This window comes from Arvicola amphibius, chromosome 8 (genome assembly GCF_903992535.2).
Source record: "Arvicola amphibius chromosome 8, mArvAmp1.2, whole genome shotgun sequence".
In the NCBI taxonomy this organism is placed as follows: Eukaryota; Metazoa; Chordata; class Mammalia; order Rodentia; family Cricetidae; genus Arvicola; species Arvicola amphibius.
The window spans coordinates 72,133,148-72,156,376 of NC_052054.1; the positions used below are offsets into that span (position 1 = coordinate 72,133,148).

The 23,229-nt window shown below is 43.9% G+C and overlaps 1 protein-coding gene and 1 long non-coding RNA gene across 2 annotated transcripts; both read right to left on the bottom strand.

The window, feature by feature from the left end:
• Window positions 1-3,656: 3,656 nt before the first annotated feature.
• Window positions 3,657-6,311, bottom strand: LOC119820910. Its single transcript, XR_005286562.1, has 2 exons — window positions 5,502-6,311; window positions 3,657-5,386 (listed from the first exon to the last, which is right to left on the bottom strand). It is a non-coding gene; the product is annotated as an uncharacterized LOC119820910 (long non-coding RNA).
• A 6,735-nt stretch (window positions 6,312-13,046) lies between these two features.
• Window positions 13,047-20,456, bottom strand: LOC119820350 (cytochrome P450 2A5-like). The gene is made up of 9 exons (XM_038338570.1): window positions 20,242-20,456; window positions 19,818-19,980; window positions 18,995-19,144; window positions 18,563-18,723; window positions 16,885-17,061; window positions 15,582-15,723; window positions 14,972-15,159; window positions 14,253-14,394; window positions 13,047-13,468 (listed from the first exon to the last, which is right to left on the bottom strand). Exons 1-9 carry the CDS (start codon window positions 20,419-20,421, stop codon window positions 13,287-13,289), a joined length of 1,485 nt encoding a protein of 494 aa, XP_038194498.1. The 5' UTR covers window positions 20,422-20,456; the 3' UTR covers window positions 13,047-13,286.
• Window positions 20,457-23,229: the final 2,773 nt, after the last annotated feature.

The following is a 23,229-nucleotide window of genomic DNA, read 5'->3' on the forward strand; positions in this document are numbered from 1 at the left end:
AAAAATTATCCACTATGATCAAGTTGGCTTCATCCCAGAGATGCAGGGCTGGTTCAACACACGAAAATCTATCAATGTAATCCATCATATAAATAAACTGAAGGATAAAAACCATATGATCATCTCATTAGATGCAGAAAAAGCATTTGACAAAATTCAGCACCCCTTTATGATAAAGGTCTTGGAGAGATTAAGAATACAAGGGTCATTCCTAAATATAATAAAGGCTATTTACAGCAAGCCAACAGCTAACATCAAATTAAATGGAGAGAAACTCAAGGCCATCCCACTAAATTCAGGAACGCGACAAGGCTGTCCACTCTCTCCTTATCTCTTCAATATAGTGTTTGAAGTTCTAGCAATAGCAATAAGACAAAACAAGGGGATCAAGGGGATTCGAATTGGAAAGGAAGAAGTTAAACTTTCGTTATTTGCAGATGATATGATAGTGTACATAAGCGACCCTAAAAACTCCACCAAAGAACTCCTACAGCTGATAAACTCCTTTAGTATCGTGGCAGGCTACAAGATCAACTCCAAAAAATCAGTTGCACTCCTATATATAAAGGATAAGAAAGCAGAGAAAGAAATCAGAGAAGCGTCACCTTTCACGATAGCCACAAATAGCATAAAATATCTTGGGGTAACTCTAACCAAGGAAGTGAAAGACCCATTTGACAAGAACTTTAAGTCTTTGAAGAAAGAAATTGAAGAGGATACCAGAAAATGGAAGGATCTCCCTTGCTCTTGGATTGGGAGGATCAACACAGTAAAAATGGCAATACTACCAAAGGCAATCTATAGATTTAATGCAATCCCCTTAAAGATCTTATCAAAATTCTTCACAGATCTTGAGAGGACAATAATCAACTTTATATGGAAGAACAAGAAACCCAGGATAGCCAAAACAATCTTATACAATAAAGGAACTTCTGGAGGCATTACCATCCCTGACTTCAAACTCTATTACAGAACTACAGTATTGAAAACAGCTTGGTATTGGCATAAATATAGAGAAGTCGACCAATGGAATCAAATAGAAGACCCAGATCTTAACCCACAAACCTATGAACACCTGATTTTTGATAAAGGAGCTAAAAGCACACAATGGAAGAAAGAAAGCATCTTCAACAAATGGTGCTGGCATAACTGGATGTCAACCTGTAGAAGAATGAAAGTAGATCCGTGTCTGTCACCATGCATAAAACTCAAGTCCAAATGGATTAAAGACCTCAATATCAATCTGAACACACTGAACCTGTTAGAGGAGAAAGTGGGAAGTACTCTACAACATTTGGGCACAGGAGACTGCTTCCTATGTATAGCCCCAGCAGCACAGACATTAAGGGCAACATTGAATAAATGGGACCTCCTGAAGCTGAGCAGCTTCTGTAAAGCAAAGGACACTGTCACTAAGACAAAAAGGCAGCCTACTGGCTGGGAAAAGATCTTCACCAACCCCGCAACAGACAAAGGTCTGATCTCCAAAATATATAAGGAAATCAAGAGACTAGTCTTTAAAATGCTAATTAACCCAATTAAAAAATGGGGCACTGAACTGAACAGAGAATTCTCAACAGAAGAAGTTCGAATGGCCAAAAGACACTTAAGGTCATGCTCAACCTCCTTAGCAATCAGGGAAATGCAAATCAAAACAACGTTGAGATACCATCTTACACCTGTCAGAATGGCTAAAATCAAAAACACCAATGATAGCCTTTGCTGGAGAGGATGTGGAGTACAGGGTACACTCATCCATTGCTGGTGGGAATGCAAACTTGTGCAACCACTTTGGAAAGCAGTGTGGAGGTTTCTCAGGAAATTTGGGATCAACCTACCCCAGGACCCAGCAATCCCACTCTTGGGAATTTACCCAACAGATGCCCAATCATATTACAAAAGCATCTGTTCAACTCTGTTTATAGCAGCATTATTTGTAATAGCCAGAACCTGGAAACAACCTAGATGCCCTTCAGTGGAAGAATGGATGAAGAAAGTGTGGAATATATACATATTAGAGTACTACTCGGCGGTAAAAAACAATGACATCTTGAATTTTGCATGCAAATGGATGGAAATAGAAAACACCATCCTGAGTGAGGTAACCCAGGCCCAAAAAGATAAACATGGGATGTACTCATTCATAATTGGTTTCTAGCCATAAATAAAGGACATCGAGCCTATAATTCGTAAAAAAATCCTAGAGAAGCTATATTAGAAGGTGAGACCAAAGAAAAACATATAGTTATCCTCCTGGATACTGGAAGTAGACAAGATTGCCAGACAAAAAATGGGAACATGGGGGTGGGGTGGGATGGGGGCGTGGGGGGATGGGGAGAGAAAGGTGTGAAGTGGAGGATGGGAAGAGCTTGGGGGAATAGGATGGTTGGGATATAGGAAGGGTGGATATGGGAACAAGGAATTATACATCTTAGTTAAGGGGGCCATTCTAGGGTTGGCAGAGACTTGACTCTAGAGGGGTTCCCAGGTGTCCAGGAAGATGCCCCCAGCTAGTTCCTTGGGCAGCTGAGGAGAGGGTGCCAGAAATGTCCAGATCCTATTGCCATACTCATGAATATCTTGCATATCACCATAGAACCTTCACCTGGCATTAGATGGAGAAAATGACAGAGCCCCACATAGGAGCACCGGACTGAGCTACCAAGGTCGTTGAGGAGCAAAAGGAGGGAGATCATAAGCAAGGAAGTCAGGACCGTGAGGAGTGCGTTTACCCATTGAGACGGTGGGACAGATCTAACGGGAGACCACCAAGTCCAGTTGGAATGGGACTGATGGAACAGGGGACCAAACCGGACTCTCTGAATGTGGCTGACGGTGGAGGAGGACTGAGAAACCAAGGACAACAGCAATGAGCATGAACTCTACAGCATGGACAGGCTCACTGTGAGCCTTGTCAGTTTGGTTGCTCACCTTCCTGGACTTAGGGGGAGCTGGGAGGACCTTTGACTTAACATAGTGAAGGGAACCCTGATGGCTCTTTGGCCTGGAGAGGGAGGGAGTGGGGATATGGGTGGAAGGGAGGGGAGGGAAGGGGGAGGAGGAGGGGAGAAGATGGAAATTTTTAATAAAAAAATGAGAAAAAAAACTAGTTAGGAACAAACCTAAGCTAAGGCCACACTTTCATAATTAATAATAAGTCTCCATGTCATTATTTGTGATTTGGAAGCCCTCCCCTTCCAAAAAATCCATTCACAGTTAAAAGTTTGACTGTAGGTATCCAAAGCCAATGTTCCCTGTAAGGACCTGGCCGCTGGGCCATTACTGGCTCTGCCAAACATGTTCTTGGTTTACAGAAAGAATTGTGTTTATTTTCCACACATTAAGGGAGGTCATCAGGTTGACCTAGCTCTCAACAGAGTACAATATTAAAGCAACAAAATTACCAAAATTAATAAACTAATTTCAATAAAAATTTCAATGTAATGGTCTCAATTCTCCAATCCAAAGTAACAGACAAGAGTGAATTATGCAAAAGGGCCTGTAATTATGCTATCTGTAAGAAACACAGCATTATCAAAACCAGAGGGCACTTTAGACTGACAGGCTGGAAGAAAGGTACTCCAAGGAATTGGAACTAGGAAATAAGCAGGCGTGTACCGGTGGTCGGAGGGGTTTGGAAATAACCAAAATAGTCCTTTTATAGTAAATCAGTTTTAATAAAAGGAGAAAATAAGGGAACTTACAGAACCAAGGGTCCAGCGAAGCAGAAGGTAACGGGGGAACAAGAACAGGGGCTCCTTCCGGGGCCCCGGTCCTTTTTAAGGGTACCCTACTCCCCTGGGGCAGCCACGCCCCTGAACGCAGGGATTGGCCCAGCTGCCCCAACACAGGCGAGGTTATTCTAATAACTGACATACAGACTTCAAACCTCACCTAATCAGAACCACTCCACAGAGACCAAGAAATAGATGTTGAAATTATAAACATATATAAGTGAAAGTTGGGTACTGTCAACTTCAGAAAACACATGGGCTATGGTTGTCAGAGTCCCAAGGTGCTCTGTCTCTGATGTCTTTGAGGTTGTCTGTGTTCCCTGTGTAACAGTGCTTGATTAGTTTCCCAATGACTCTGTCTCATTATATAACAGTTTTTTGTTGGCTTCATCACATTTTCCCTGTCAGGAAAGACTGTATATAAGATTCTGTACTTCTTAAAAAGCTTCTCTTCCATAAGATATAGTTTGAGCAAGATCTCCTGACCCCAACATTTTTTTAATCTTTTTCTTCTCATCTCCTGACCATTTTTCTTAGGAATCTGTTACCAAAGAGTGACCTGCTAGTCCAGGTCATTTTCCTAGAATCTTTTTATTAATAGTCATGATATTGTTTACTTTCCCTCCTGTGGTGTCTTGGGTGTGTTTAATCTTCTCTTCAGTTCAAAGTGTTCCTTCTATTATCTTCGGTAGAGTTGGTTTAGTGGCCATAAATCCTTTTAGTCTGTTTTTATTGTTCTTCAATATGATAGGTCATTTATTGAGTGTCATAGTTGGTGAAGGATGTAACCTATCAGAACTTGGGATAAATCTTTCCCAGGACTTTTGACCTTACAGTTTTCTATTGAATAATATTATTCTGAATGGCGTGGCTCCATGTAAGATGTGGCCCTTCTCTCATGCAGCATCCAATGTCCTCTACTTTAGGTGTCTGTGTTTTAAAATATATGATATAAAGACCCTGTCAATCTGGTGTTCTGTCTGCCTCTTGTAGCTCAATGGGTGTGACTGTCTCCAGATGTGGAGATTTTCTTCTATGCTTTTGTTATTCAATAGTTGTGACTGCCTCCAGATGTGAAGATTTTCTTCTATGATTTTGTTACTCATACCTTCTTTGCCTGTAGCATGAAATACTTCTTGCATGCCAACAATTTTTAGATTTATTCTTTGCCTGATGAACCAAAGCTTTTCAGGTTTCATTCCCATCTTCTCTTAAGTTTCACTGACATCAATAGTATAATCCGATTTCTGCATATTTTCTCTAAGCTTTGACATCTAGCCCTTCCCCCTATCTGCTCTGCTGTTGAGGCTTTCCACTGAACTGAGTTTTCATTTCAAGCATTATGTCAGTTTCCTTCTTCAGTGACTTTGATGGAGTTCTGTTTCCTTAACTTGCCCTGGATTCTCTATGTCAGTTTCTTGTTGTTCTCTTGAGTACATTCATGTCTTCGAAGTAAATAACCTTATAGGTCATTATGACAGGATTGATAATTTTGGAGAAAACAAAAAGCTGTTTAAAGGGCTTGTGTTTTCATCTTTTTCTTTCTATGTTGGCATTAAGCATCTGAAGTTTATTGATTAGGTGCCTTTCTTTCTTCCTAGTTCCTTCCTTCCTTTCTTCCTTCCTTCCTTGTCACCTTTCTATGGAGGTATCTGCAATGTTGAAGAGAGGACAGTCTCTCTCTCTCTCTCTCTCTCTCTCTCTCTCTCTCTCTCACACACACACACCCACACACACACACACACACACACACACACACACACTGACCTATCTTGGGAACTTGAGATAAAGGAATAGCCACCATCATGAAGCCCTAGTTCACCTTCCATAACATCTGGTGAAAGAAGACCAAAGAAGGCAGCCTTAGAAGGCAGTAGGGCCAGAGACCAAAAGGTTGAAGGGTGCAGTTAGCAGGAGGCCCAGCTCAGACAGGGAAGTACATGGGGACTGGTGCTTCCAACCCTCTATAGCTAGAAAAACATTTCATCAACCAAAAAAATTCCTTGAGTTTGAGAGCCTGAGGCCAGATTATGGACTGACCTCTGGAGCTATGTATGTGTCATTTGAGAATGCTAGAGAGCCTGGAACTCTGAAGTTCCAGGGGTGTGCTTTATACCCACTAAGTAGCATCCCTCCAGCAGGGTGACTCATACTTAGGAGGTCTTGAAAGTAGAACAGCAGGTCCTCCAGCATGACCAGTCTCAGAGCTGGGATTGCTTTCCAAGCTCCCAGTGCACCTAACACCTACTTCCACAGTCACCAGGAGTTAGCTGTCTCAGGAGGAAGGGAGCTTGCCCTGCTCACAGACTGCAAGGCTAGAACTGGCCACCAGGGGCCGCTGCTATTCAATAAAGCAAACTACTAAGCTAAGGTCATTGTAGGCTAAGGGAAGGGAGGTGGAGGATGAGGGGTGGGGATAGGGGTATAGGAGAACAATTGAAAAGGATCCAAAGGTTTGGCTGTCCCTCCCCCACCATGTACTTAACTGGTAAAATCAGACTTTCAAGGACCCAGAATGGAGTGGAACAAACACCTCAACTTCTGTATCTTTTGACCTTTAAGATTGTCATTTTTAAAAATACTCAAGAGACTTGACCCTAGAGGGGTTCCCAGGTTTCCAGGGAGATGCCCCCAGTTAGTTCCTTGGGCAGCTGAGGAGAGGGAGCCTGAAAAGGCCAGTTCCTATAGCCATACTGATGAATTTCTTGCATATCACCATAGAACCTCCACCTGACGATAGATGAAGAAAATGACAGAGCCCCACGTTGGAGCACCGGACTGAGCTCCCAAGGTCCTGATGAGGAGCAGAAGGAGAGAGAACATGAGAAAGAAAGTCAGGACCGTGAGGGAACCTCCAGCTGGCGACAGATGGGGAAGGTGACTGAGCCCCACATTGGAGCACTGGACTGAGCTCCCAAGGTCCTGATGAGGAGCAGAAGGAGCGAGAACATGAGGGAGAAAGTCAGGAACGAGAGGGGTGCGTTCACTCATGGAGACGGTGGGACAGAACTAATGGGAGATCACCAACTCCAGTTGGAATGGGACTGATGGATCATGCGACCAAACCCGTCTCTCTGAATGTGGCCAACAGCGGGGGCTGACTGAGAAGCAAAGGACAATGGCTCTGGGCTCTGATTCTTCTGCATGGACGGGCTCTGTGGGAGCCTTCTCAGCTTGATCGATCACCTTCCTGAACCTGGGGGGAGTTGGGAGGACATTGGTCTTAGCATAGAGTGGGGAACCCTGATGGCTCCTTGGCCTTGAAAAGGAGGGAGGGGAAGTATGGGTGGAGGGGAGGGGAGGGAAGGGGGAGAAGAAGGGGAGGGAAGGGGGAGGAGGAGGGGAGGGAGGGGGGAGGAGGAGGGAAGGAGATGGAAATTTTTAAATATAAAAAAAATAAACCATGAAAAAAAAGAAATATGCTTATTTTATTACTAATTAGAATCTTGATTTTATTTTAGTTTAAAATCAGACTTTTAAAAAATATCTTATTTTTTATGTGCTTGGGTGTTTTGCCTGCACGTGTGTCTGGCCACCACATGTATACCTGGTGCGCACAGATGTTAAAAGAGGGTACTGGATCCCTTGGAATTGGAGTTCCATCATGCGAGTGCTGGCAATCAAAACCAAGTCTTGTACAAGAGTAGCAAATGCTCTTAACCACTGAACTGTCTCTCCAGACCAAAGAAATAATGGTATGTTACTTTTATTCATTTTAAAGGTTTTTAAATCTAGTTTTACTTTTGATTTTTTTATAATTGGGAAATCTGTTGGGTTTTTTGTCTCTTTTTTTACTGCTTTCTAATTTTTTGATCTATTGTCTTCTTCTTCATGGTGTGCTTCTCTGGTCTCTTTGGTGCTGGACAATTCTGTATTTTATCAATTATGTTTTAAGTAAATGCTGATTGGCCAATAGTCATTCAGGAAGTATAGCCAGGACAATCAGACAAGAAGTAGAGGTGGAGCAATGAGAATGGGAGTATTCTGGGAAGAAGGAAGCTCTTTCTGCAGTCCTGTCTAGACACCCAAGAAGCAGGATATGACCTGCCCCATTGAAAGAGGTACTGAGACATGTGGCTAACATAGAAAAGAATAATGGGTTAATATAAGTTACAAGAGCTAATACAAAGCCTGAGCTAATGGGCCAATTAGTTTATTACTTATGTAGACCTCTGTGTGATATTCCTTGGACTTACCACCTCTGGGAACTGGGCAGGACAGAAACCCCAACATGCAGGCCCTCATGTTACACTCTTTGCTTTTATTTATTTTACATTGCTTTCTATGCCCTGCCTTTTATTTGTCCCTGCTTCCTTCATTTCAATGAGTTACATTTCCCCAGCTTTCCCTGAATATTTCTAGTGGCACATCACATTCTATGATAGTTTTTCCATTTTCAGGCTTGTGCTCATTGATGATTTGTTCATAGCTGTAATGAATCTTGCAAGACTCTGTTTTGCTTGTTTCTTTATTTGTTAGTTTTTGAAACTAGGGTTCCTCTGTTTAGTCTTGGCTGTCCTGGAACTCACTCTGTGGACTAAGATGGTCTCAAACTTACAGGGATTTATGTGCCTCTGCCTCTGAGTGCAAGAATTGAAGGCATGCACTACCACTGCCCACCTCTTGCATGACTTTTGATGCTGCTACTGTTATGCTTGTTCAGGGAACTGAGTTTTTAGAGTAGTTGTTCTGTAAGAATATCCCCAAATGGAACCAGAAGACAGATATAAACTAATAATTATGTGGATTGCAACACAGACACACAATAAATATGAATAAGCAAAGCAGCAGTACTCTTCCAGAGAAATCACAACTCACCAACTGCTGAATTCTGAGACTCTAGAATAGATCATGAGACTGATCATAGGGTCAAATTGTTGACCAGTTTGGCTTTTTCCCACATTGTCTCTTTCCCCCTAAGAGCCTGGAAGAGAGTCCAGGATGGGCACTAGGGAACAGAGAACATCTACAGCTCACGTAGAGCCCTGGGAGGGGTGAAAGACTGGAGCGATGTTTCAGTAGGAATTTTGACTGAACTGGACATTGTACCTCAGGATCACAGCTGTCAGAAGGACCTGTCAGGCTTTCAAAAATAGTATCAGTGGCCACTAATATTTCAGAAAGAGCCCAACTATCCAAGATTTCTAATTTATAGATTCTCAGTGGATTACTGCTTATACCCTTAGGGAAGTTAGCAAGATTTGTATGTTGGTTACATTGAATCTTTAAGTCTATTCATTTTTATTCTTTCATATATTCCACCCTAACTGAAGTTACCATTCCCTCCTCTCCAACCTCCCCTCTTTCTCTCCTTTCCCTCTGATCTATGCCCCCTCCATTTCCCCACAGAAAAGAGCAGGACTCCCAGGGATATTAACCAAACCCAGCATAATATGCTACATTAAGACCAGACACATACCATCATGTTAAGGCTGGATGAGGTAACCCAATAGGAGAAGGGACCCATATGTAGGCAAAAGAGTCAGCAACTGCCCCCATTCCCACTGTTCTGAGTTCCACAAGAACACCAAGCTACTCAATCATAATGTATATTCAGGGATCCTAGGTGAGAGCCCTATAGGCTCCCTGATCTCTGTGAGCCCCCATGAGTCCTTGTAAATTGTTTCTGTGGGCCATGTTCTCTGCTTGTCCCTGACCCCTCTGGTTCCTCTGATCGTTCTTCCCCCTTCTTCACAATACTTCTTATTCTTGTTCTTGATGGATGATTCTCGTATGATATGTGTGTTTGTGTGTGTGTGTGTGTTTGTGTATGTGTGCATGTGACATGAGGAAATGGCACAGCTCAAATGTTAGAGAGAGTAGAGGGTTATGACATGCAGCCAGAACCCAAGCTTTCCATAATCACTCTTTCTTTACCCAGTATTGAAATATTTGCCTGAAAACAGGAAGGGTAGCAAGACAACACACCTAGCTGAGTATCAAAACTGCTATAATGAGCCCAGGACCTCCCTCCCTGGCATGTTCTCTGTAACTACTGGTGTGATGAGCCAGTGACCCAATAAGATATGTGAACAGCTAATGGTCACTACATAAAAGGATGAAGTACCTAGAAAAACAGCCTTGCTCATGGGTGGTTTCTTCTTTCTCATTCTCAGGACCATGCTGTGGTGGTCCCTCTATTATATCTTCTCTATGATTCCTTCCTGAATTTATGACCATCAGTCTGTGCTCAGCTGGGTGCCTTCAGTCTCTAGGGTACTTTGAGCTCCTGTCACCCCTGCTGGGTACCCAGGTTGGAGGGGAGATTTCTTTTTGTTTGCTGAGTCACCTCCTTGCTTCTTTTTTTCCCCTGCCTTGTTAAGTGTTTCATCTCCTCTTTATACTTTTGGAATATGGCTTCTTCTTTGGTGTTGTGGCTGAGAGGGTTTGAAGGGAGGAAAAGGAAGGTGAAAATGATGTTAGAATATTATAATCTCAACCACCAAGTCCAGTTGGAATGGGACTGATGGAACAGGGGACCAAACCAGACTCTCTGAATGTGGCTGACAGTGGAGGAGGACTGAGAAACCAAGGACAATGGCGATGAGCTTGAACTCTACAGCATGGACAGGCTCACTGTGAGCCTTGTCAGTTTGGTTGCTCACCTTCCTGGACTTAGGGGGAGTTGGGAGGACCTTGGACTTAACATAGTGAAGGGAACCCTGATGGCTCTTTGGCTTGGAGAGGGAGGGAGGGGGGTATGGGTGGAAGGGAGGGGAGGGAAGGGGAAAGAGGAGGGGAGGAGATGGAAATTTTTAATTTAAAAAAATTTTCAAAAAAAATTAAAAGTAGAAGAAAAATCTCATTGAGATTAATGTTTCTGACCCATGGGAAATTTTATAAAGAACATTTATGAATCTGAGCTTTCTTAAAAGCCATTCCATGATTTTACCTATGCCTTCTGCTATGGCTCATTCTGTAAGTTTGTCAATACTTATATTTGTTCCGTTATTTAAGTGTTTTATGATTTACCATATGATATTTCTTTGAACCACTGTTATGTAAACCTGCATTGTTTTTGTTAGAGTGACTTAGCCATTGCATAATTGATACATGTATCAAAACATCAATTGTACTCCATTAATGCATATATTTTTAAAGGGCTTATTTTTAAATCATGTGTATTTGTGTGTGTCTCCATGTGTGAATGTGTGTAAACCTCTAGTGCCCATGTTATCTAGAAGAGGATGTTGGATCCCAAGGAGCTATAGATACAGGTGGCTTTGAGCTGCTGGACATGGGTGTTGGGAACCCAATTCAAGTCCTCTGCAAGAACATCCTCGGCTTACAGCCACTAATATGTCTCCAGCCTCTAATATATGTAATTTCTAATTTGCAGTGAAAGAAAAAAGTAACAAGCATATTCCTAATTTTCCTATCCTTATGGCTTTTGTGGTTTAACTTTGCAATTGATTTCTGGCTACATTTCACCTTGTTTATCAGAGCTACTCTGGTTACTCTAATATTTACAAAGTGATTGAAGATTCTGTACCCTAGCAAATGGCTTATAACAAAGAATGTTCCCAGCATGCTTCAGCAGGATGTGCACTTTCTGTTATTGAGCAGAACATGGTTAGATATAGTACACCTTGTTTCTGTAAACTGAGTCATGACTTCATGAGTTCTAACATTTTTCCCAAATTTATTGGTTTTTTTTCTTCCCTCCCTTTCAGACAAAGGCTTGCTAGCCACTGTCTCTTCCCCTAAAGTTGTGCTCATTGCTAAAATTGAACTAGCCCCTCCCTCCTCTGTGTGTATACATTTTTATATGTGGACAGAGGACAACACTGTTTGTCTTCTCCAGTCTCTCTCTCTACTTCGTTTTTTTGAGACTGGATCTCTACTTCAATTAAGAATTCATGATCTGATTGGACTGGGTTGTGTTCAACCCCCTCTCAGCATTAAGGTGACAAGCATGTGCCACCAGGCCTGACTTTTGGTGGGTGCTCGGGATCCAAACTCAGGTCCTCATGATTGCTTGATAAGCACTTTTTCAACTGAACCATCTTCCCCTACTCCCTTCCTCTCTCCATTAGTTCCCCAGGAACCATCTGCAGCATGTAGGATTGGAGTTTGCCACCAGGGGAAGGGGATTTGCAATGTAGTTCCCAAAGATGCCATCTCGATGCCTGATACCCCTGCTCCCTCCTGGGTGTGCCTGATACTGACATCTTAAAAATAAGAAAAGAGGCCCAGCTGATGTATCCACTGACATCAAGACTGTGCACTGCTCACCTGTCCACTCATCAGATTTATACTACTGCCACTGGAGCATATGATTCTAAAACTCATTACTGGCTCTGATCCCAGATTGGTAAGCAAACACTTGGCCTTTGGAAACTAACTCATGGCAGAAGATGTGATCGTGTGCATCCCTGCAATGTGCACTTACACATACATTCATGAATCAGCACACACTCATGTCAGTGTGCTGTCCCTAAGATTTCCTGGCCCCCTCTGAAAATGTCTTTTTCCACCAAGGACCTCATTAATAGGCCCAATTCCAGTTCTCCAGTTGGATTCTGAGTTGAACGCAATGACTTTAATGCACAAGGCATGAGTGATGATGCCTTGGTAATCATTTCTATAAATGTAAATCAAAGTGTGGGTGAGTTGATTTTGAAACCATGTGGGTGCCCTACCCGAAGCTCTTGAATACCTCTGGGCAGGATGATGAGGTAGTAGACTGAGTTCTTGTTGCTTTATCTAATGTGTGGTGATATTTGAAAATCTGCCCACGGCCAATGCACACAGATATTCATTCAAGTATTACTGCTCTTGGAATCGGTGAGATTTCTGTAAACTTAGACTAAGGAAACATTGTAAGGTAAAATGTGCCTCAATAGTAAAATGGACGTGAATTCTCTTCCCGTCCAATGCATTTATGAGTGTTGAGATCACAAGACTCTTTAGCATCAACTTGACTGTAGCATGAAGGGAGCCTGCTTGTTCATCCCAGCTGCCCAGCTAGCTTAGCCTCAAAATAATTACACAGAAATTGTATTAATTAAATCACTGCTTGGCCCATTAGCTCTGTCTTCTTATTGGCTAACTCTTGCATATTAATTTAATGCATTTATATTCATTTGTATATTGCCACGTGGCAGTGGCTTACTGGCAAAGCACGTCTATCTCCAGTGGTGGATCCATGGCATCTCCCTGACTCTGCCCTTCTTTCTCCAAACATTCAGTTCCATCTCCCTGCCTACCTAAGTTCTGCCCTATCAACAGGCCAAGGCAGTTTCTTTGTTCATTAACCAAGAAAAGCAACATAAAGACAGATAGACCTCCCATACCACTTGACAAAGAATATTTAGTCTATAATGTCTACTTTATTATTATTATTATTATTATTATTATTATTATTATTATTATTGCTATCTATAACATAGTATGAATTTCCCCTTTCTCATGCTGTACCTTAGAAGTGGAAGTCTGTGTTCAGCAAGTCTATCATGTCCTTTCTCTCTCCTGTTCCCCTCATCCCCTCTAAGTCCCAATCCCCCACTAGCCTGATCTCCATCCTTTCCTTTACCCTTACCCAGCTCTGGCTCAACGGGACAAGAAACTCATGGTGTAGTTTGGTGGGATAGTGGCAAATCCTAGGAGTCTAGGGGACACATCGATATCCTGGGGTGCCTGTGGGGACCTAAAGTGGAAATTTTGCAGGATGTTTGTGAGGAAGAGAAAGAGCTCCATTCTAGCCAGTCCTTCTCCAACGCACTTCCGTTTTCCTAAAGAAAAGAGACAGGAAGGGTGAAGCCAGTTCTTGATGTCATCCTCATAGCAAATCTCTGGCTGTATTCTTTCTGGGATGAAAGGCTGAGACCTTTAAAGAAGGCTCTAATCTCTGAGCCTCAGTTTCCTTTGTACTTGTGGTGAGTTAATCCTCACCAGGCTGTAACAATGAGAAATGTGGAGTCCCTTCTCTACAGAGGTGCTCTCCAGTGTGGATGTCATGTGGCAACATTTTTTCTTCCTTTTTTCCTTTTTTCCTTCCTTTCTTCCTTTTTCCTTCCTTCACTCCTTCCTTTCCTTTTTTCCTTCCTTCCTTGCTTCCTTCCTTCCTTCCTCTCTCCCTTCTTTTCTTTCTTATTTTTTTCTCTTTTTTCTTCTTTTTTTTTTTTTTTGATTTTTTTGTTTCTCTGTATAGCAGCCCTGGTTGTACTACAACTCACTCTGTAGACCGGGCTTCCCTTGAACTCACTAAAATCCTCCAGCCTATGCCTCCTGAGTGCTGGGATTAAAGACAAGTGCCACCACACCCAGCTGCCACATCTTTCTAAGAACTAGTTGTGTGACTTGAGAGTGACCTCTGACTTAGTTTGAGACTTCATTTCCCATAATCTATCACTTCAGCTTGACCATCAGTTCCATGGTTCAGTGCTTGGAAAATTTGGGAGCTGCAGCAAACTGGCTGAGAGTTTGATCCAAGAGAAGCTTCCAAGCTGGAGAGATACAGAGGAGTTATCTCTGTTGGTGTGAGCAGTGGCCTGGAACTAGATAGTGCCCTCTTACCTAAAGAAAAGGGTACAAATGCATCACTCTTCTTAAACTGCCCCTTGTCATCCAGGAAGTGATTTGGGTTGAAGTCTTTGGGGTTGGAGAAGAACTTGGGGTCCTTCAGCACAGAGCCCAGCATAGGAAACACTTCAGTGCCCTGTTGAAGAGGTAGGTTTCATTGATAAGTTAGATTTGGATGAGTGTCCTGTTGGCCCATAGGGGTGACATAAATATAATATATGGGAGTTGAGGAGGCTTTGACAGAGGGACTCTGAGGAATGTGAGTTCATTATCCTTGAGACACAAGAGGTGGGGCTCATGTTATAGGACACAGGATGAATGAGGGACATGGGGTCTGTGTTTTGTGGTGGGAGGTTGAAGGATATGCACTTCATGTCTCTCAAGTCAAGAACTGAAGGGTACTGGATTTATGTACCCCTAAACAGGATACATGGCAGACATGTCACTCCCATCTCTGACAGGATATCTAGAAAAAATGAGTTTATGTCTTAAGACTTGATGATTGAAAGACATGGAGCTGAAACTCCTGGGTCAGAAAGTCTGAGAGAAAACCCAAGATATAGGAGATTCTATGTAGGAAGATGGGGGGATATGGTGGCAGACAGAGCATGTGACTAAGAAAGTGAGAGAGGGCTGGTGGTTCCTAATGAGGACGAGGGGATGCAGGGCCATGAAGAAGGATGAAGATTACTATAAGCTAGGTGAGTCAGTACCTTGGGGATGAGGAAGTCCCGGAACTTGGTGTCCTTGGTAACCCTGTGAGCCAGCCCCATGGGAACTATGTCTCCAAATCTCTGGATCTCATGGATGACAGCCTCCGTGTAGGGCATCTTTAAGTGGTCCTCATATTCGGGCTGCCGGTTCTTGCCAATCACCCTGTCGATCTCCTCTCGGACTTTGGCTGAGAAGAAGAAGCATATGTTTAGGGTCTAAGAACCCTACCCTAAGGATGATAGTGCACAAGTGTAGAACTGGATGGAGGGCATTAAGGAGTGTATGACATCGTCAATCATTTTCTGTACATGCGAGTCATAGGCATTGTTGGATGAGGTTCATATTAACTGGATCATACCAGAATTATGTAGAATTTTTTGGAAGGAGATTTAGGCAGGGTCTTAGGGACAGGGAACTTGGCACTTTGAGTTAACTTGAGCAACACACAAGTTGGTAAAACAGCGAGAGGCTGGTGCCCACCAGCTTCTCTCTGTCTCTGCAGAGAAGGGAGTAACTATTTAAGAGTCCAGTTTCTTGAGAGAGCTTGGGAATATTTTGGTAAACAGAGAAGCATGTTTGGAATCTACATCATCCTCCTTGGAACCTTACCCTGTACATCTGGGTACTTCATGAGCAAAAGAAAGCCATAGCGAAGGGTGGTGCTGACAGTCTCTGTACCGCCGAAGAAGAGGTTCAGTGTTGTCCGTACTAAATTCTTCATGGAGAACTCTGTATTGGGGTTCTTCTTCTCCTGTGGGGAGGGAAGAATTCACGTCCAACCCACTCCTTATGCTCTTGGTGCCCTTCTATTTTATCCCCTTTCCCTACCCTAATTCACTTCTCTTTGACCCAGACCTAAGGTGAGAAGTGGGATTCTGGCTATGACAGCTTCTCTTCACGTTCCAGAGCTTTAGGAGTGATCCAGGGCCCTAATCCAGTGCTCTTCTGTCACCCATGACTTAGTTGATTTTCTGATCTTCAATAACCAATTAAATTGCCAGTTTTTATTTAATGTGCTTTTGTGTTTTATCAAGGGTGTTGGGTTTCCTGAAACTGGAGTTACAGGCACCTGTGAGCTGCCGTGTGGGTGTTGGGAATTGAACCCAGGTCCTCTGGAAGAGCAGTCAGTGCTCACAACCACTGGGCCATTTTTCCAGCCCTCAAACAATGAGTATTATGCCACAGACTCCTATTTCATAATTATAATCCTTAATATTCCCTAAAGGAATTTCTCCCCTCAGCCCTTTGCACTTTAGAGTACATGAAATTTCATCTTGGCCAGGCAACACAGACTGGTAATCCCAGCCTCCAGAAGGCAGACCTGGGAAGTCTTCTATAGATTTAAGGCTAGCCTGGTCTACACAGCAAGTTTCAGATCAGTCAGGTCTATATTAGCAAGATTCTGTCTCAAAACGAACAATGACAAAATCTCCATATCTGTTCCACACAAGTAGGACATCACAGTAAAGCTCAGGTCACACAGATGTAAATGGCCATGAGGACAGGCAAAGGCAAATGGTTTGTTAAGTGAAAGCACCCGCCCAGACAGTGAAGTAGGATACATGGCCTTCTTGCTCTGATATCAGAAGGTCACCTATATTCACAGGCTGCAGCCTCCTCATTTGTAAAATGGGAGGCAAAACAAAACCTTGCTCAAGAGTTGTGGGCACTAAATATGTGAATAAAACTAAGCCTTTAAAACAGTGCCCGGAACATGGCAGCCTTGTGCGCTGGCTGCTCTCTCAGGCTGTACACCCTCCTGAGAACAGGGGGTAGTGGACGGAACAGTGATGTTGAATGAGGATTATAGCCAGGGCACCCATGAGTGGTCCTCAACTCCCTCGTCCCTGTCCCTGATTTCACCCTTCTTGACTTTGAACCTCCCATCATGCTCCTTGGCTTCAGGGTTTACCTGCTGCATACGGATGAGGAAGGAGTCAATGAAGTCCCTTGGGGATTTGGGGTCCAGGGTACTCTGGTTCTGTTCAACCTTCTTGGTTATGAAATCTTCCAGCCCCTGCAGTTCCTTAAAGGCCTGTTGCTGTGGCCCTGACAGGTGCTTCATCACTGAAGAGAACATCTCGAAGAGCTGGTGGTGAGAAGGGGATGAGAAACCAATGCAGCTGTCACTAGACAAAACCCAATAAATGTGGCATCTGTCTTAGGATGAGAGGTGTGTGCACACATCACCTGTCCAGGAGTTTAGGCACCAGGTGGAGCTGTGTGGCAACAGACTTCTTATAGTTTAAGTGTGAGGGCTATTGTCCAAGCTTTTAAGTGAGATGGATTTGGGAACACATGCAGGTTTGGGGTGTTCAGGTGAGACTGGGGTGAGAAGCATCCAGTCGTTGGGTAGGAGTTACCTATGTGGATGTTTAGGTGGTTGGGTAGATGTTTAGGCAGTTGATTACTTCAGCTGGGGACAGCTCTTCATACACTAATGGGGTTTGGATTGGTGAGTTCTAACAGGCTTTCCAACATTCAATGAGTGCTGGATAGTCACAATAGATAAATTACTCATCAACCTAAGTGTCCAAATGCAGCGTAATGGAGAAGGAAAGTGTGATCCATATAGACAACTGAATTATTCTTCAGCCATTAAAAGCAAAGTTATGGCATTTTCAGGAAAGTGGGTCCACCGGAAATAACTCTATTAAGCAAATTTAACCAGTTTTAGAGAAATAACTCATGTATGTTTTTTTCATTTGTGGTATACATACAGTAAATCGTGTGATCTATGCATATATGTGTACATGTGTATCATTTGGAAGGAAAAGAGAAACTGACTCAGGGGTCAACGTGAAATAAAGGAGGAAGAGGTGTGAGAAAAGGGAAGGTAGAGGATATGGGGGTGAATAGGCTCAATACATAATATATGCTTGTCCAAAAAAATAAAATAATAAGTATTTTAAAGTAGTGCTGATACTCATATTCACCTGCATTGCTATTAAAACTGCTGCAAGGAGTACCCCACTTAGATGTGTGAGTGAGCTGTATTGAAGGACCTTTAACTGGGGTGTTTGAGGGACAGTCTGTGCAGAAATTTTGCCTAGAGATGCAGGGATTTAGGTATTAACATGGCTGAGTAAAGAGCTCATCTACATAGTCCAGTGGACCTGCTCCTTGTGTTTTGCAGATGGCACATGATTTGAGTCACCTGGATTTTGCTGCAGCAGGCACTCGGGCACTAAAAGGGGCTAGTGCATTCAGCAGGCCTCCCTGTAGCAACCTTGGTTAGAAAGTAAAATGAATTGTCCTGGTAATGTCCGCCCAGCTTGGACAGGTCTCTCTCTGTCTCTGTCTCTCTGTGTCTCTGTCTCTCTCGCTCTCTGTCTCTCTCTCCTCTGTCTCTGTCTCTCTGTCTCTCTGTCTCTCTCTCTCTCAATCGCTCTCTCTCTCTCTGTATGTGTGTGAACACTTGACTGTACTGCTGACTCTGATTTCAGTTTAAGCTATTGTGATTGTATAGACATCTGTTCAGGTGCAACTGTTGGTCTGCTTTGAAGGTACCTATTAAATGGGGGCTGGTGGTTTGGGAGTGAGCTGGTAGCTATGGTCTGTGGGTGCTAGGACAAGCTGAAAAAGGTTACCTGCCCAGGGGATGTAGCTGTGAACTGGAAGCTTCCCATCATCATCTTCAGCAGTGACAAGAGCTCTTTATCTTCATAGTCAAAGCGATCCCCAAAAACGATGGAGCTAATGACATTGTTCACTGTTCGGCTCAGGTAGAATGTAGGGTCAATGAAAGCACCTGTAGGTAAGGAGGGGGACGGAGAGCGAGACTTGGGAGATAAGAAAAAGGCTTCCACGATGGGATAGTATCAGATTCTTTGTATCAGATAATTCAAAATGAGCAGGTGCTGCAGCGCTGAGTCCTCCAACTCCACCAAAACCTGGACACCAGGCCCCACAGAGGGACCAAAATAGTCTTCCCTAGCCTATTTCCCATCCTGGATTTTGGTGCTGTTTTTCTAGGTGTCTTCCCCTTACCTGGTCCTGAGAACTTGCGCAGCTCTGCTTACCATTTGTCTTCCGGAATGCCTCCAGGAGAAAGCCCGCCTCCTCTTGGATGCGCTCCTCAATGCCACGCTTGCCCACACCGAAGTCCCGCAGTGTGGCAATGGAGAAGCGCCTCAGCTGCTTGGCGCGATCCCCACTGCTGAAGACCACGCCTGAGACGGAGAGTGAGGAACAAGGAGAGGTTGGAGAAGAGGGATGTGGATGACTACTAACCACCCTTGCTCTGCTCTCCAAGAGCGAGTTAGAGGACAGTAGAAAGAGGTAGACAGAAGGAGGACAGATGCCAGATGCTCAGAGACAGAGGAACAGGGCACAGGCGAGAGAACGCAGATTGGGGAGATCTGGGGGTGGATAGAGTTATAAAAGATTTATAATTGAGCTAGGGAAGAGGGGAAATAAGGAGAGAGGGACAAAGAGAGTCTGGGAAGAGGTGAGATTGCTCTCACAATACTGGGAACAGATTTCTGTGATGGCCTGGCAGTGGACAAAGTAAGAGGTCCGAAAGAAGAAAGACAGCATCTCGGGCAATTACAGAAGCTAAGAATAATGGAGTAGGGTGAGCAAAAATTCCAGAGCTCTTTAGAAGCACAGGTTCCAGATGGAAAATCCCAAGAAGGAAGAGGCGGCATGGGTGGTGTGTGTGTGGTGGGGGAGGGAGGTAAAGAAACACAGGCAGAGAAAGACAGGAAGGTTAGGAAACAGTGGGTCCAATACCCTGCACAGCAGGAGGCAGTGATGTGAATGGAAGAGTCCAGGAGAAGACAGGGAAAACTGCAGCCTTCCAATTGTTCCCTGAAACATTTCCCTGCAACTTGTCCCCCTCACCATAGCCTTTGAAGAGCCAGTCAAAGATGGGCTGTTCACCACGCCCACTGAATTCCTCAGCTTGATCCACCAGAGCCTCCTTCACTGCTTCCTGTCCACATAGTACCACAATTCGGCGAGGCCCCAGGTGGATGGTGAACACAGGACCATAGCGTTCACTGATCTGATGGAGGTGGATGAGCAAAATTAGACCAAAAAGGTCACACCTTGATGACAAGCCTGGGATTCATTTCTCTGGAGTTCAAAAAGCTATCAGATGGGATGCCCCAAGATCTGGTCTCACATGTTTCACCATGCTGGCTCTTCACAATTCTACCAGCCTAAAATTATACCCCCCTAGGGTCAATACCCTACCACAAAGCCTCTATCAAAACTGGGCATCCCTCGGTGACCCCATCCTACCCTTCACCCTGCCCAGTGGCACCTTCATAAGGGAGTTGTATATCTGCTCTGTGTTCAGCTGAAAGTAGTTCCCAATGAAGGGCAGTGGGGTGGGTCCTGGAGGCAGCTTCCCTGAAAATTTCCTCTGCTTCCAGACAGACATGAAGACCAGGGTGATGAGGAAGGCCAGCACAGTCACCAGGAGCAGTCCCGAGGCCAGCATGGTGGCGATGAGGGTGACAGACAGATGGTGAGGGCTGCAGTAGTTTGCTTTTATTCATCCTGAGGTAGAAGGTGGCCTTTGGCCTTGATTATGCAACTGTCTCATTTCACCTCCAGACTACCATCCCCTGTCACGCAACTAGCTTGAGACACAGCCAACAATCAAGGAGGAGGTCCCATGAGAGATTAACAGGGAGTGGACTGAATTTGTGACATCTGAGGAGGAAGTACTCCAAGGCTATGTGTTACAGAGGAAAGGGACAGTAGAAAGAAGCCAGAACTGAATCCTTCAGAAAATTTGTATTGGAGACCCTTCTGAGCTCTGGGTGTGGGTTCTCCTGGGAAGAAACCAAAATGATGTGATATTAGGGTCTCATTGACTTGAAACAGGACGAATGGCTATGAATTTGGAAGTTCATTTTCTTCCTAGTTTGAGACAAGTTTTCACTATGTAATCCCTACTGGCCTGAACCTCAATACATAGATCACAGATATCTACCTATCTCTGCCTCCTGAGTGCTGGAATTATAGGCCAACACCACTACCCCTAACTCTGGGAGCTTCTCAATGAAGATTCCTGGATTTAAGGAAGGGGAGACTTCAGGGATATGGGTTGTTGATCTTGAGGCAAGAATGACTCAGAGAAACATATGGAAATCCCAACAGGATCTTGGAGTTAACACCTGTACCCAGGTAGGATATACTTTGGTTTTGGCCCTAGACTATCTTTGATACCCAGAACCATTATGGAAGTTCTTAAGACTAGGATATGAATGTAGGATCTGGAAAAGGTAGGGAAGACCTTAGTCCTATTTCTAAGTAACTTTGCACAGTACTAGAGACAATATCTGAGAATCATGGTCATCAGAGGGTCTGTCTAGGTCTTGAGGAATGATTATAACAACCACCATTACAGTAGAGAAGTTCTAACTTGCAAAAGCACATCCCATTTCTATTCATATCCTTAGGAAAGGCTATGAGGTTCAATGACTCATTACTGTTGTAATTTACAAAATTTCCCTATTTTATATATGGATGCACTGAGAATAGAACATAGAGGGTGGCAAGGGGGCCACATACATGGAAAGTCTGCAAGACAAAGCCATCAAAATCTTCCTTGACCTACATTTTTAATTTTCTTTTCTGAGACTTTTTCCCAGCAAGCTGAAGTAGAACATGGAGCGGGTTATAATTGGAGTGTGTGGTAAGCAGACTGATGCCTGCATTGCCTGGAGATGTGATTAGCCAGAAGAGGGAAACTGGGAGGGGCTTTGGTAAGCATTCAGCATATGGAACAGAAGAGGACCCTGGTATGCTAAGGGTGGCCACAGAGAAGAGAATAATCCACAGTTCTCCCACATTGAAAATCTTTTTAGAATAATAAAGGTAATTATATTTTGATAAACCTGTACCCCAGGAAGAACACATCTGGGAATGTTAGTAATTATGGATTGTCACCTTATGAGCCTCATTGAAATTGCCAAGATCATAAAGGAGTTGCAATTCTACTGCTTTTTTCTTCATTGCTGGCCCAGTTTATTCTGAGAGTCAGTTGGGGACAGGGTGGGTGCAGATTGGGATTTGCAGTGGACAAAAGAAAAGACACTGACAGTTGTTATGTCAGTATCAAGAAGATCCAGGAGGGAGGAGAATGGGGTTGGCATTGAGATTGTTCCCAGGAAGCACTAAGGGCAGAAAAAATGTTAGCACTGAACGTGACACCAACAGGATTTTAGTAGAATCACCTCTTAGGCTAAGATGGACCTTGAGAGTGGAGGTAAGCTGTCACCAGAATTGCCTGTATTGAAGGCATACGTGTGCCATCATACAGTCTCTAGAATTGGTTCCAGCAGATTCTGACATAAACACAAAGTACTTGCTGAGTTTGACGCCATCTAGACCCTGGGAAGGACCTCTGGTGGACACTGGCAGGCTTTGGTGGATGGACCATTCACGGTGGTGCCCTAGCTTTAGACAGGTGGAGGTGGATGAGGCTGGAACTCCCATGACTGGCATGTTGATTTTGGAGGAGAAAGAAGCAGGGAATGGGATTAGCCTAGGTTTGGCATGTGGTAGTCTCTCCTTTATCCTTATTACAAGCCTGCACATGTACCAGCCTGAGCCTGGACCTCTCCTCCCCTGCTGTTTCCACTTGAATAGGAGAAAGGGAACAATTAGGAGAATTTGTTTCTCAGCAATTGTATCACTAGGAAGGACCCCAAGTGTTCAGGCAGGCTCCTATGATCTGTACAGGGGGTGGGGTGGGAGGTTCAGAATAGGAACTGAGGTTGAAAGCTCAAAAGACATCTAGTATATTTGCTCTTAATGATTTTTGTGGGCCCATGAATGTTAGAGCAGAAACTGAAGTCACGTGGGAGAGACACAGGCACGCGAACAAGGGATGGGTGCCTGCAATCACCTGGGAGAGACATGTGCAAGTGGCAGTACCTCAAGACAGGCTTCCAGAGAGAGTTGATGGTGACACAGAAAATCCTCTTTGTTGTGACTCAGTTACCCTTTCAGGTTGAGTGATTAAGAGCAAGGGTAAGGCACTAAACAGAACCCTGTCATGGGCAGATACCACCCTCCACCACCTCACAACCCAGTCAGTCTTCCTAAATTCCTCTCTGCTGTTGTGTGTCCGTTAAGAGCTGACTTCACTGACAAACTGAATTTTAGGACTTCAAGGACTGAGTTTATGTACCTCTTGGTAGTAATGTATGAGTTAACACATAAAACCAACAAATATTAGCTATTTCATCCAAGTGTTTCTGCAGCTTATTAATCTATAAGAAAAAGGAGATGGATT